The sequence below is a fragment of the Rhinopithecus roxellana genome, chromosome 5, assembly GCF_007565055.1.
Source record: "Rhinopithecus roxellana isolate Shanxi Qingling chromosome 5, ASM756505v1, whole genome shotgun sequence".
Classification (NCBI taxonomy): Eukaryota; Metazoa; Chordata; class Mammalia; order Primates; family Cercopithecidae; genus Rhinopithecus; species Rhinopithecus roxellana.
The window spans coordinates 129,197,137-129,211,871 of NC_044553.1; the positions used below are offsets into that span (position 1 = coordinate 129,197,137).

General features: G+C 38.5%; 1 protein-coding gene across 7 annotated transcripts in view; it reads left to right on the forward strand.

Moving 5' to 3' along the window:
* The window catches only part of UBE3A (ubiquitin protein ligase E3A), a 103,288-nt gene that overhangs the window by 84,699 nt on the left and 3,854 nt on the right, over positions 1-14,735 (forward strand). For 5 of the 7 annotated variants that reach the window (XM_010356044.2, XM_030930311.1, XM_010356072.2 and 2 more), the window contains 2 exons: positions 61-216; positions 317-390. In XM_010356044.2, coding sequence (XP_010354346.1) covers positions 61-216; positions 317-390 — 230 coding nt within the window. The remainder of the gene's footprint in view (positions 1-60; positions 217-316; positions 391-14,735) is intronic. The other 2 variants (XM_030930313.1, XM_030930314.1) reach the window with 1 other exon arrangement.

A 14,735-nucleotide genomic window follows, 5' to 3' on the forward strand; every position in this document is an offset into this window, starting at 1 on the left:
ACTTGTGTTTTGTTTGCATAGCATATTATAAGAAGTTCTTGTGATTAATGTTTTCTACAGGAATTTGTCAATCTTTATTCTGACTACATTCTCAATAAATCAGTAGAAAAACAGTTCAAGGCTTTTCGGAGAGGTTTTCATATGGTGACCAATGAATCTCCCTTAAAGTACTTATTCAGACCAGAAGAAATTGAATTGCTTATATGTGGAAGCCGGGTAAGAAAGCAGGTGTCTGCAGAAAGTCATGTATCAATTTATTGTTTGTAATGATACAGTAGTATAGCAGATACTAAGACATATTTTCTTAAATTTGCAGAATCTAGATTTCCAAGCATTAGAAGAAACTACAGAATATGATGGTGGCTATACCAGGGACTCTGTTCTGATTAGGTGAGGTGCTTAATTCTTCAAAGGAAGATTTGATTCACCAAAGGGGTGTGTGATTTTGCTTCAGACCTTTATCTCTAGGCACTAATTCCCAAATAAGCAAACTCACAAATTGTTATCTATATACTTAGATTTGTGTTTGTAATATAATCACCGTTTTCCAGAGCTAATCTTGATTGATTTCATGAATGAAGTGTTGTTATATATAAGTCTCATATGTTCTCCTGCATTTGGGGTATGGATTATCTAGTATTTCTCACTGGCTAAGAGTGTGCTTACTGCTGGTTAGAAGATAATTCAAATAAGGCTACCACTTCTGCATATTTTTCGTTTCTCTTGAACTCTGCATTTGTGAACTACATGGCTACCCAGGACCAAGCACCTTTTGAGTGAAATGGTACAGTCTTTTATTTAATTCTTAAGATAATATGTCCAGATACATAGTAACATTTCCATTTTACACCTTAAGAAACTGAGCCCCAAATTCTCACAGAAAGATGTAGAGGCTCCCAATTCTATCTGCTTTTAAGCAAATGCCCTTACTACTGTACTGTCTACTTCTGTGTACTATGCCATCCAATTCTGAAAGACATAGGCTTCCCCATCCCCTACTGAGACTGGTTCAAGAGACAAAAATACCCTTTTGGCAGCCACTGATGGATTGCAGTGGGAAGGCATGCAAACAGGTACCTTCCTGGAAGTTGTCTCCCAAGGCTATTGCTCGAAGACTCAAGTATATAAACGCTAGAGTGAATATCAACTCCAGCAGTAAATGTTATTTTTATATTACAGTTGACCCTTGAACGATGCAGCTGTGAACTTCATGGGTCCCCTAACATGCAGATTTTTTTTCTCAACTAAGGGCCGATCCCTTATTGGTGGGACTCAGAACCTGCGTATACAGAGGGCTGACTTTCATACACACCAGTTCCGCAGGGCCAACTGCAGAACTTGAGTGTGCATGGATTTTGGTATACACAAGCGGTCCGGGAACCAATCCCCGTCACGTATACCAAGAGATGGCTGTATGTTACGTTATATTCATTTGTTCTGTTATTTTATAAGGTTCTTCATTGTAGTTTGTGGGAATTCACCACTATTTCTTCTTTTTGGTGCACCTTTGGTCATTTCTGGCAGCAGTGGTGAATGTATTTACTCTTAGCAACCTCAGAATGCTGCTACCTATTCAGAGTTTCAAAGGTGATTCATTAAAGGGCACAAGGAGTATAACAGCAATATCTCTGTAATATGATTGATCATAGATACAATTTCTAAATTGTATATTATAATACAGTCATATCTTGATGCATCTCTGAGAATAGTTGAACATATCTTGTGCTACTCTTTATAGAGAAATTATCTTTGAAATTAAAGTCTTAATTTTATTTCTAGCTTTTTATAACAACATAATCCCTACTTGGTGTGTATCTTAAGATCATTTTTAAATATATGATTTGAAGGGCAAGCTAGTGTTATGTGAAAAATGACAGATAAAGTAGCTTCCAACTCATCATCAGAGTTGATGATATTCTAAACCTTTTCTAACTAAATTCAGCTTCTTAATTTTCTCAATATAAATATGAAAATATTAATTCATTAAATAGTCTACAAGTATTCAGTAGTTGAAGACTTAAAATAGTGCTTGTAATAACAGGAGAAAAAGGAAAATACAGGTATATCTCACTTTATTGCACTTTGCAGATACTGAGTTATTTTGGTGGCAACCCTGCATCAAGCAGGTCTGCCAGCACCATTTTTCCAAGAAAATGTGCTCACTTCATTAGCATTTTTAGCAATGATTTTAAATTAAGATAATGTACTTATTTTTAGGCAATGCTATTACACACTTGACTACAGTTGAGTGTAAACATAACTTCCATAAGCACTGGGAAACAAAAAAATTTGTGTGACTCACTTTACTGCCATAATCACTTTATTTGCCATGGTCTAAAACTGAACTGGCAGTATCTCTGGGGTATGCCTGTATAGATATTTTGGTTGATATTATTGTATGCAGAATTCATAAAAATAACAGCGAGGCTGCTTAATATATTTCAACTAAAAATTGCCAGCACAATTAATATGTAAACCACTAGAAATAAGATTTTGTTAATTTTTTTTTTTTTTTTTTTTTTGAAACAGTCTTGCTCAGTCATTCAAGCTGGAATACAGTTTGGTGTGGTCTCAGCTCATTGCAACCTCCGCTTCCCGGGTTCAGGTGATTCTCCTGCCTCAGTCTCCTGAGTAGCTAGGGTTACAGATGCACACCACTACGCCTGGCTAATGTTTGTATTTTTGGTAGAGATAGGGTTTTGCCATGTTGGCCAGGCTGGTCTCAAACTCCTGACCTCAGGTGATCCGCCTGCCTTGGCCTCCCACAGTGCTGGGATTACAGGCGTGAGCCACCGTGCCTAGCAAAATCAACTCTGAATCTGAATCAAACCTTTGCAACAAAAATTACCAATCCAAAAAACGTGCAGTCCCTGCCCCTAAGTTTGAAAAAGTGTCAAGGAGGGACATTTGGAAAGATGTCTCTAAGCAGTCAACAAGAAATGAAATCAGGGAGAGCTCTTTCAGCAACTGAAAAATACATGCAAAAAAGCCTGAGGCGGACAGATCACCTGAAGCCAGGAGGTTGAGATTAGCGTGGCCAACATGGTGACACCCCGTCTCTACTAAATATACAAAAATTAGCTGGGTGTGGTGGCAGCCACCTGTAATCCCAGCTCCTCGGGAGGCTGAGGCAGGAGAATCTCTTGAACCTAGGAGGTGGAGGTTGCAGTGAGCCTAGATCACGCCACTGCACTCCAGCCTGGGTAACAGAGTGAGACTCTGTCTCAAAAAAAAACGAAAAACAGATTCAGAGTTTATTTCCTTCCCAAATACTTCATAGATGTTGGTTTATAGGAATAACTTAAAGTCTCACTTGCCTTCTGTCTTTTCTAGTGATTTTTATCATGGATTCTGATTGCCTAGATCTGCTAATTCATTAAGGGCTGCAAAATTGTGATATTTGAATTCTTTATTCCTCCTTCCTTTATTACCTGTAATACTTCTTAAGAAAAACACTTTCTCATCAACTCTATGACTACCCTAAATTACAGATCCACATATAGGACCTGTATACATGTATATAAATATGTACATATCAGATACAATAATGCTTAATTCTTTCCCATTATTTACTAATTTTCAAAATAATGTGATTCCCTAACTGCTCTCTAAATGTTAATCAATGTGGTGGTAATAATGGTGGTGTCGATGTTGTGTGGGGTAAAATTTTAATACAGTGAAATACCCAGGGCTTAACTGGGTTAGTTTTTAAAAATTACGTTTATGTAACCATATTTCAGTCAAGGTATAGACTATGTCCATTAACACAGAGTTCCCATGTTTTCCCTTCAAGTGAATCTCCGTCCCCCATTAGAACAGACAATAACTGTCCTAATTGCTGTCACTGTACATTACTTTTGTCTGCTCTAGAATTTCTTATGAGTGGAATCTTATATACTTGTACTGCATCGAGACTCTTTAGATTCATCCATGTTATTGCATTGATTTATAGTGCCTTTAAAAAAATTATGGAGTACTGTTGCATTATATGAATAAGCAAAATGTGTTTTTTTTACCTGTTGGTAGACAGTTGGATTGTTTCCACTTTGGAACTATTGTGAATAAAGCTGTCTAGTCTTATTGTGGAAATGTTTTATTTCTCCTGGGCAAACATGTAGGAGTGGAGTTTCCAAAGCATATAGTAGGTACATATTTAACTAAAAGTGTCTTTTCCTCATTTTTAATATTGGATTTTTGTATTTCTATTGACTATAGATATTTTCTTAAAATATAGCAGTATGCCTTATCTTTAGTTTTGCTTTTTTTTGGTTTCAGTTATCTTTGGTCAGCAGTGGTCCAAAAATATTAAGTAGAAAATTCCATGAATAATGCAGACTTTTTGATGTGTGTTTGTGTGTTGGTAGGTGCGGGGTGGGGAGGGAGGGTTGGTTGGTTGGTTGGTTTTTTTTTTTTTTTTTTTTTTTAAGACACAAAGTCTCTATCATCCAGGCTGGAGTGCAGTAGCATGACTACAGGTTATTATAAACTGAAGCTCATGGGCTCATGCAATCTTCTTACCTCAGCCTTCTGAGTAGCTGGTACTACAGTTGTGCAGCTAATTTTTAGTTTTTTTGTTTTGTTTTGTTTTGTTTTGTTTGTTTTTGTAGAAACAGGGTCTCACTGTGTTGCCCAGGCTGGTTTCAAACCCCTGGACTCTAGCAATCCTTCCACCTCAGCCTTCCAAAGTGCTGGGATTACAGGTGTGAGCCACTGCGCCCAGCCAACAACTCTTAAGTTTTAAAATACATGCTATTCTGAGTAACATGGTGAAATCTCCCACCTTTCCACCCAGGGCATGAATTATCCTTTTTCCAGTATATCCATGTTGTCTAGACTACCCACCACTTTGAGTCTGTTGGTCAGATCAACTGTTGCAGTATCGCATGCTTGTGTTCAAGTAACCCTTATTTTACTTAATAATGGCCCTGAAGCACAAGAGCAGTGATGTTGGAAATTCGAATATGCCAAAGAGAAGCTGGGGAAAGTGCTTCCTTCAAGGAAAGAATTTAAAAGTCATATGTTGAGGTTGCTAAAATCTATGGTAAAAATGAGTATTTTATCTATGAAATTGTGAAGAAGGAAAAATAAATCATGCATGGTATATACAGGGTTTTTGCAATTTCAGACATCTACTGGAGGTCTTGGAACGTATTTCCCATGGGTAAGTGGGGAATACCGTATGTTCTATATAAAAGGCCCATTTCTGATACGTACTTTATGATTATTTTCTCCAAGTCTGTGGCTTCCTCTTTCATTTTCTTAAGTGTATTCTGGTGAGCAGAAATTATTAATTTTTGAAGTCTAATTGATTTTTTCTTTTATGGTTTTTTGTCCTTTTATATCTTTGCCTAGCCCAAAGCCACAAATACCTTATTTTTTCTTCTAATAGTATAATATAGGTTTAAATTTTATGTGTAAATCTGTGATCCACCACCAATAAATTTTTGTGATGCTGTTAGATAGTGGATGCCATTCATTTTCTAAATAGTTTTATTTATTTGTTCCAGTACCATTTGTTAAAGAGACTTTTCTTTCCCCATTGAATTGCTTTTGCACCTTTGTTGAAAATCAGTCTATGTATGAGCCTTGTTTCTGGAATCTCCATTCTGTTCTATTAATTTGTTTGGTCCTTTTGCCAAAACGACACTGTTATAGTTACTGCAGTTTCAAATCAGATGCTGTGAGTCCCACAACTTTTTCATTAGGTTGCTTTGACTCTTATTTGCATATAAATATTAGAATCAGTTAATTGTTACAAACAAAAAAAAGGGCAAAGCCTGCAGAGATTTTGATTTGGGTTGCTTTGATCGGGGTATTTGGAGAGAATTCACATTGTAACAATATATTCTTCCAATCCTTGAACACCGTACCTCTCTCCATTTATTTAAATGTTTGTCAGTTTATCTCAGCACTGTTTTATAAAGTTTTTAAATGTTGAAATCATGTACTCTTTGGTTAGGAATACATTTAAAATATGTTTCTAATGCTGTTGGTGGTGTTTTTAAATACTGCTTTTCACTTGTTTTTTACTACTATATTGAAATAAAATTGATTTTTATATATTGACCTTGTATCCTATAACCTTTTTAAATTGATGTATTCTAGTAGTTACTTAGTAGATTTCATAGGGTTTTCTGGTAAACAGCCATGTCATCCACAAATCAAGACAGGTTTCTTTCTTTCCAATCTTTATGTGATTTGTTACTCTTCCTCTGTTGCATTGGCTAGAACCTTCGGTAGAAGGTATTCTTTCTTTATTCCTCATTTTATTGAGAGAGACTATAATATTTACCATGAACTGTGATGTTAGTTGTAAACAAAAAGTTTGTATTTCTCTGGGATTAAATACCAGGAGTCCATTTGGTTTTTTACTATTGAGTTTTAAGGGTTCTTTGTGTATTTTCTAGGTATGTTCTTCCTTCATTGAATTGTTTTCTTCACATATGTTAAAAATCAGTTGAGAATCTGTAGATAGGTCTGTTTCTGAGGTTTATCTCTTTATCTCTGTCACAGGGTTTTGTTGCATTTATTTTGAGGCTCTGTCATTTGGTTCGTACCCACTTAGAATTACTATGTCTTGGTGATTGATCCTTTATCATATAAGATTTTTCTGTTTTGCAGTTTTCTTTGCTCTGAATCTGATAGGAATGTAACCATTTCTGTTTAAATGTTTGCATGATCTGTCTTTTACTATCATTTTACTTTCATCCTGTGTTGCTGAATTTGAAATGAATCTCTTGTAAACAGCAGATAGTTGTCATTTTAATAAAAACTGTTGGCCAGGCGCGGTGGCTCAAGCCTGTAATCCCAGCACTTTGGGAGGCCGAGATGGGCGGATCACGAGGTCAGGAGATCGAGACCATCCTGGCTAACACGGTGAAATCCCGTCTCTACTAAAAAATACAAAAACTAGCTGGGCGAGGTGGCGGCGCCTGTGGTCCCAGCTACTCGGGAGGCTGAGGCAGGAGAATGGCGGGAACCCGGGAGGCGGAGCTTGCAGTGAGCCGAGATCGCACCACTGCACTGCAGCCCGGGCAACAGAGAAGACTCCGCCTCAAAAAAAAAAAACTGTTAGTCTCTGCCTTTTAATTTGTTTATTTAGACCATTTCTATTTAAGGTAATTATTGATATATTAGGGTGAAGTCTGCCATTTTATTGTTTGTTTTCTGTTTCTGTCTTCTGTTTGTGGTTATTTATTTATTTATTGCGTTCCATGATTACTTGAATATTTTTTAAGATTTTCCCTTGATTTATTTGGTGTTTGGGTTTTGTTTTGTTTGTTCGTTTGTTTATTGTTTTGTTTTGTTTTGAGACGGAGTCTCGCTGTGTTGTCCAGGCTGGAGTGCAGTGGAGTGCAGTGGCACAATCTTGGCTCACTACAACATCGGCCTCCCAGGTTCAAGCAATCCTCCTGCCTCAGCCTCCTGGGTAGCTGGGACTAGAGGCACATACCACCATGCCTGGCTAATTTTTGTATTTTTATTAGAGATGAGGTTTCACCATATTGGCCAGGCTGGTCTCGAACTCTTGAACTTGTGATCTGTCTGCCACAGCCTCCCAAAGTGCTGGAATTACAGACATGAGCCACCGTGCCAGGCCTTTTATGTGTTTTTTATAGTTTTCATGGTCATTGTGGGCATCACATTATAGATAATGTGACTTATCACCATTCACTGCCATCAGTACCATCCCTTGGAATGAGATGTGGAAACCTTAATTTCAGTTACGTCTCTTTTCCGACTTTTAAGTAGTATTGTTTTGAGGATTAATGCTGTTAACAGTTTTTGTCTCAGTTATCCGATATGACTTATGGAACTTATGAAGGGAGTGATGCTCTGTTGTATGCACCCATGTTTCTGCTATTTCCATTATTTTTCCAAGATTCCATCTTTTATTACTTCCATTAGCCAGTCTTCAAAGGCACGTCTGCTAGTGAGAAATTCTTTTTGTTTTTCTCTTTCTGAAGATGACTTTATTTTCCCTTTATTCCCGAAGAATAGTTTTATTTATGTTGTTTGGGGTTCGCTCAGCTTCTTGAAGCTGTAAGTTTGTGTCTTTTGCCAAACATGGAAAATTTCCAACCATTATTTCTTCAGGTGTTCTTTCAGCGTCACTCTTGTCTCCATTCTAGGCCTCTAATGATACAAATGTTGAGTCATTTGTTATTGTTCCCCCATGTACCTGAGGTATGGTTCATTTTTCAGTCTATTTTCTCTCTTTTGTTCAGATTTCTGTCCTTTGTCATCTTCACTCTACTGTTGAGCCCATCTAATGATTATTTTTCTCCTATTTTATTTTTTAGGTCTATAATTTCCATTTGCTTTTTTTTCCTTGTAACTTCTGTTTCTTTGCTGAGATTTTCTATTGTTTCATTTTTGAAACAGTAGAACTTGTAATTGCTTGTCAAATCATTTCTATGATGGCAGCATTAAGATCCTTGTCAGATAATTTCAACATCTTACTCATCCCAGTGTTGGCGTTGATTTTCTTTCCTTCATGTGATTTTCCTGGTTCTTGGTATGACAGATAAGTTTTGGATTGTGTCTCGGACATTTTAGTTATTATATCAGGAGACTCTGTACTTGTAAAAAATTTTAACTTCAGTAGTAACCTGTTGAGGTTTAGCACGTAGGTACTAGCATGTATTTGTGGGCTGTGCTTCCAGTGACCATTTTTCAGAGCCTTTGTGGTGCTGTTTTGGTTTGTTGCTTTTATCTCAGTCCACTGCGGCTCGCACTGGTTCCAGTAGTGCTGCTTGAGGGGGCTTCTCCAGGCTGAGCTGCGCAGAGTGTGTTTGGGTGAGGGAAGAGCACCCCCACTAGATTTCGTGGGCCGGAGAGTGCTTCCTGAGCCTCGTGCCTATTGTGGCAGGCTCCCGCTTGCTGGTGTTCCTGGCAGTGCTGCTGACCACACTGTGTCCCTGGGCTGTGGAACACTTCCGGGAAAGGTGAACACTCCCAGGACCAATTACAGCAGAATTCCTCCTGCCAGTACACAGCGTCACTGTGTCTCTGGACCATCTAGGAGAGTCTCAGGCATGGCTTTACTTCTTTTGGATGTTAAGATTTTGCCTTCAGTTTCTAGTAGTACTGTCCTGTTGTATTCACCTTTATGTTTCTTCTAGTTTAGTTTTAGTTTCTTTGTATTTGATGTGATTTTTTTCCTTGCATTTCTAATTACTCCTTAGTTGTGTCATGGCTTTCTTTTCTTCAGTTACCCTCATTCGAAATTTCCCATTTCTAATGATCTGTTATTTTTAAAATTCTTTTTAGCTCAGTTTGAAATTTGTTTACAGTTTTCATGTTTTATTTGCATATTGTTTGGTTTACTTTCATTTTCTGTAGGGACACCATTCTCACGTATATGCACATACTCTTTCTCTAATAATTATACTGTTTCACTCTGTTCTGTTGGTTATGTATTTATTTTTCTTTTTTTTTGTGAGGGAAATGAGTGTCTCATACTTGCACGAGGGAGAGATGGGCCAGGATAACTTTTCTTGCTTTTTAGGGACAGGGAGAAGTCTGTGTGTGTTTTTTTTTTTTTTTTTTTTTTTTTTTTTTGAGACGGAGTCTGGCTCTGTCGCCCAAGCTGGAGTGCAGTGGCCGGATCCCAGCTCACTGCAAGCTCCGCCTCCCGGGTTCACGCCATTCTCCTGCCTCAGCCTCCCGAGTAGCTGGGACTACAGGCGCCCGCCACCTCGCCCGGCTAGTTTTTTGTACTTTTTAGTAGAGACGGGGTTTCACCGTGTTAGCCAGGATGGTCTCGATCTCCTGACCTTGTGATCTGCCCGCCTCGGCCTCCCAAAGTGCTGGGATTACAGGCTTGAGCCACCGCGCCCAGCCAGAAGTCTGTGTTTTTGTAAAATGGTCAAAAATATGCCCTTGTGCTTTCTGAAACTACCTTCTTTACTCCTCTACCCCACACACATATTTGAACTTTTTTTGGTCTTTATTATCTTTGATCTGGTCCATTTGGAAGTTATTCCCACAAGTTTTTCCTTGGTACAAGGTTTGTTTTCGCAGGAGGATTTGGTATTCGGGAATTTTTTTTTTTTTTTTTTTTTTTTTTTTTTTTTTTTTTGAGACGGAGTCTGGCTCTGTCGCCCAGGCTGGAGTGCAGTGGCCAGATCTCAGCTCACTGCAAGCTCCGCCTCCCAGGTTTACGCCATTCTCCTGCCTCAGCCTCCCGAGTAGCTGGGACTACAGGCGTCCGCCACCTTGCCCGGCTAGTTTTTTGTATTTTTTTAAGTAGAGACGGGGTTTCACCGTGTTAGCCAGGGTGGTCTCGATCTCCTGACCTCGTGATCCGCCCGTCTCGGCCTCCCACAGTGCTGGGATTACAGGCTTGAGCCACCGCGCCCGGCCGGTATTCGGGAATTTTAAGGTCCCAGAGCTTACTGCATCATGATCCCTTTGGAATCATCTGCAAATTAGATCCTGTAGAGCTTTTTAAAACTTTTAGCCCTGTTTTCAGATTGGCCTGTGCTTTCCAGTGGGTTGGCAGTGTTGAGGTTTTCCCTGTTCACAGGGCTGTAAGAAACCCAGTCAGTTACCTTCCATCTGCTTCCTTACTAACCAGTCTTGTACTTGTCAGAGCTTTGTTTTGTCCACTTATATGCAATGGTTCATGGTTTTGTTGTAGATAATGTCTCTGGGTCTTTGGTTTTCTCAGTTTGCTCTTTTTGTAGGGGAGATTGGGAGGGAATAAAACCCAAAAAATAAATAAATAAATAATAACTGTGTCACTGCTATCATCATCTTTCCAGAACGTGCCATCTGCCCTTCACCTGATTTTCGTATTTATCAGTATCATTACCTTAATCTGTTATCTCATTGGGATTGCAAAATGGCTGTTTAGGGGGAAAAAAAATTCCATCTGCTTGTCCTACATATATACCTGGCATTGTTTTTTCTCATGGGTGCCATTCGATTACCTTGAAAAACAGTTCTACTGAAAAGGCATGCTAAAATAGATTTAAGGTTTTTAGAGTAAGGAGTTAATATAATAACTTTAATAGTGACAATTTAATTTTGTTTTTTGGTTGGTTTTGCTGCCTTTTTGAATATTAAGAACTCATGAATGTTTCTGTATTTAATACATTTCACAGTCATTACTCTAAATGATACTCAAATTGCTTAGCCTTCGTGTGCTTTTAAAATGACTCTATTAGATTTTGAAATTTCTAGCTAATCTCGAACATTCATTCTCAGGCCTGGAATAAGTTATTTTTCCAATAAATTGTTGGAGAATGGCATTTAGAAGTCAGATTTTAGATGCAAAGTATGGCCTTTGGTTTGAATGTTACTACTTGTAGGCCTTATCAGGATAGAACTAGGAAAATAATCTTTCTAGTGTATCCTGAGAATCATCCTACATCATTGCAGAGGTGTTTTCCATTTTGTTTTATATGACTGAATACTGCTACTTTGTGGGGATGCAGCATAGCTTCTCAATATTTATAGGCATCGAGGTTATTTTTAACCTTTTGCTATTAGTACTAATGTCACAGTGAATCCTCTTATGTTCATGCATTATTCCTTACATATGTAAGGTATCATTAAGATAAATTGTTAGAAGTGGGATTGTTGCATCAAATGGTAGATGCATATATAATTTTGCTAGATACTGCCAAATTCTCCTTCACAGAAAAGTAACATTTTGCATTCCCACCAGCAGTTTACAACAGTATCTCTTTTCTTAAAACTTTCCAAACATAATGTGTTGTTAAATGTGGATGTTTAATCTGCCAATTGAGAAATGGTATTTTACTATACTTACAATTTTTGAGTTTACCTCAGTTATGAATGATGATGGACATTTTTTCTTGTACTTAAGAGCTGTTTATAGTTTTATATGGCCTTTTGTTCATTTTGCTGCTCAGTTGGTTGTTTTCTTCATTTTTAGAAACTTCGTATGTTAAGGAGATTAGTCCTTTAACGCTAGTAAATTTGCAAATATTTTTTCCCAGTTTGCCATTTGTCTTTTAACCTTGCTTATAGGATTTTTGCCAAGTGAAAGCTTTTATGTTTATGTAGTCAGCTATTAATCTTTTTCGTTATTATGCTTCGATACGCATTTCTTTAGTTAGGTTTATTTTATTCATTTTGTTTTTTAATTTTCTAGACTCTATCCTCAGTAGAAATTTTAGTCATATTGTTTCTTCTTTGGTCACCTTATAATAAAATTAGCCTTTATTTCCAAAGTTACTTTGCATATTTCTTAAGTATTTTTTAGTATTCTTATTTCTATTTAAGATGTGCTCATTTCTCTCTGAATTTGTATTTCTCATCATTGGTGGTCTGTCTTGTCTGCTGCTACATTCTCCCTTTGTGTTGGAATGCGGTGTTACAGGTTTCCTGTTGTTTATGACTGAATTTTTCTGGTGTACTTTTGTCTACCGGAAAGTTTTGCTTCTCATTTGCCAGACTCTTTCCATAATAACTTTATTTGGACTTAGGAATTCTGTTTTTCTTGTTTATGTTTCTATAATAGATGTTACTTTTTTCTGGACATGTTATTACTAGACCTCAGAGTGGAGCAGAGAGGAATTTGTGTGGCTTTAGGGGTCTTGGCTGAAGGCATCCCTCTTCTGTTGCTTTAGTAAGGGCAGAATCACCACTTTCTGATTTTTCAGCTCCATCCACTTAATGAAGATTCTTTCTCATTAGCTGCTTCCACCCCTTTACAGCCACTTAAGGGACACTTCTGCTTTCCAAGGTACCCCTCTTCCTTTCATGCATGGTGCCTTCCTGAGCCTGCCATTGCTGGACCCAAGTACTTTTCTGTAGTCCTTCCTTTAACCAACCCGTTGCCAGTGCTCTAACCTGCCCTCAGTAGTGCTCTGTTGAGGGGCGGGTGCAGTCTGGCCTTAGGTGATCCCTAATCAGTATGATTCTGCACAAGCCACTCTTCGATGTAGCTCCTGCTGGACCCTGCTCATTTCCCCACTTCTATGGTATTTGGAGTTTATTGCTCTGTCTCCTAGTTTTACTCTAGACCTAAGTCATAGGGGTTTTATTTATTTCTCCCCTTTTTGATCTGGATAGATTTTTAGAGATGTTAGTAGGATGTGATCAATACAGCCACCACTTTTTTGTGGAAACCTAGAAGCTTCTTCATTTTTTCTTCAGCTTTCTAAATAAATGCATTCTTATTTAATTCAACGTGTTACTGTAACACACGTAACACTTATAGGAAGAGACAAATTTTGTTCCCTAATTGTTTTCATTGTATAAAATTTTTAAAGGTTTCATTTAAAAGAAAGACCAAAGCAGCAGCTCCGTAATGATATAGCCAGACTGGTCATTGTGACCACTGCTCATCTGCCGCTTCCTGCAGGGTCTGTCTCTCCTCTTCGGTGGTGCTCTTTGATCTGCCTCCTTAGGTGTGGCTGGTTCAGTTAAGCTTCAGAGCCCCACTGCAGTGTGAGGAGGCTTTATCACCACCCGCTGCAGGGCAGCTTTTCTGCTGTGTTGGAGGGCTCTGTGCTCCAGCAGACTTGTTTTCTCTTGCCAGCCTCCCCAAAAGGAATGTCATGAACTGGGGTCTGATTCCTCTCCTCCTCAACTGAGAGATGCTCCTGCTAGTTTCATGTCCCGTTGTCTGTGGTTGTGTGTTTCTTGTTTGTTTTCTCTGGCTGACTGGTAGATGCGTAGAGGGGCAGGGAAGGGACGTGGCAAGAGATTGGAGAAAGCCAAGAATTCTAATAAAACCTTTAATTTATTTCAGATAAATGGTGTTGCAGCAACAAAATGCCAGCATTTTGGTAATAAAAATAGTATGTTGGAATATTAGAATATCAAAAACTAGAAAATTGTAATTACTGATTTGGGATGTGTGATGTTCTCTGCTAACATTCTGGAAAGAATTTTGTTGTTGTTGTTGTTGTTGAGATGGAGTGGTGCTCTTGTTTCCCAGGCTAGAGTGCGATGGTGTGATCTCAGCTCATTGCCGCCTCCACCTCCTGTGTTCAAGCGATTCTCCTGCCTCGGCCTCCCAAGTAGCTGAGGTTACAGGCATCCGCCACCACACCCGGCTAATTTTTGTATTTTAGTAGAGATAGGGTTTCAACATGTTGGTCAGGCTGATCTCAAACCCCTGACCTCAGGTGATCCACCCACCTTAGCCTCCCAAAGTGCTGGGATTACAGGCGTGAGCCACCACACCAGGCACTGGAAAGAACTTTCTGAATAAATATTAAAATGCATTTTATATAAGCGACTAAAAATACTTTTTAAAAAAAATGTTTTAATCTTAACATTATTTAGCTGTGGACCAGGCGTGGTGGCTGATGCCTGCAATCCCAGCACTTTGGGAGGCCAAGGTGGGCAGATCATGAGGTCAGGAGATCGAGACCATCCTGGCTAACACGGTGAAACCACACCTCTACTAAAAGTACAAAAAAATTAGCCAGGTGTGGTAGTGGGCACCTGTAGTCCCAGCTACTTGGGAGGCTGAGGTAGGAGAATGGTCTGAACCCAGGAGGCGGAGCTTGCATGAGCTGAGATCGTACCGCTGCACTCCAGCCTGGGTGACAGAGCGAGACTCTGTCTCAAAAAAAAAAAAAAAAAAAATTATTTAACTGTGAACTAGTGTATATGTTTTATAGATGCCTGATTATTCAAACAAACTTCATGATTGCACTTTATGAGCTTGTATTTCGTTTTTTAGAACTCTAACGTAAGTGTCATTAAAACATAGCTTTTATTACATAGATTTTAGGAATGCCAGA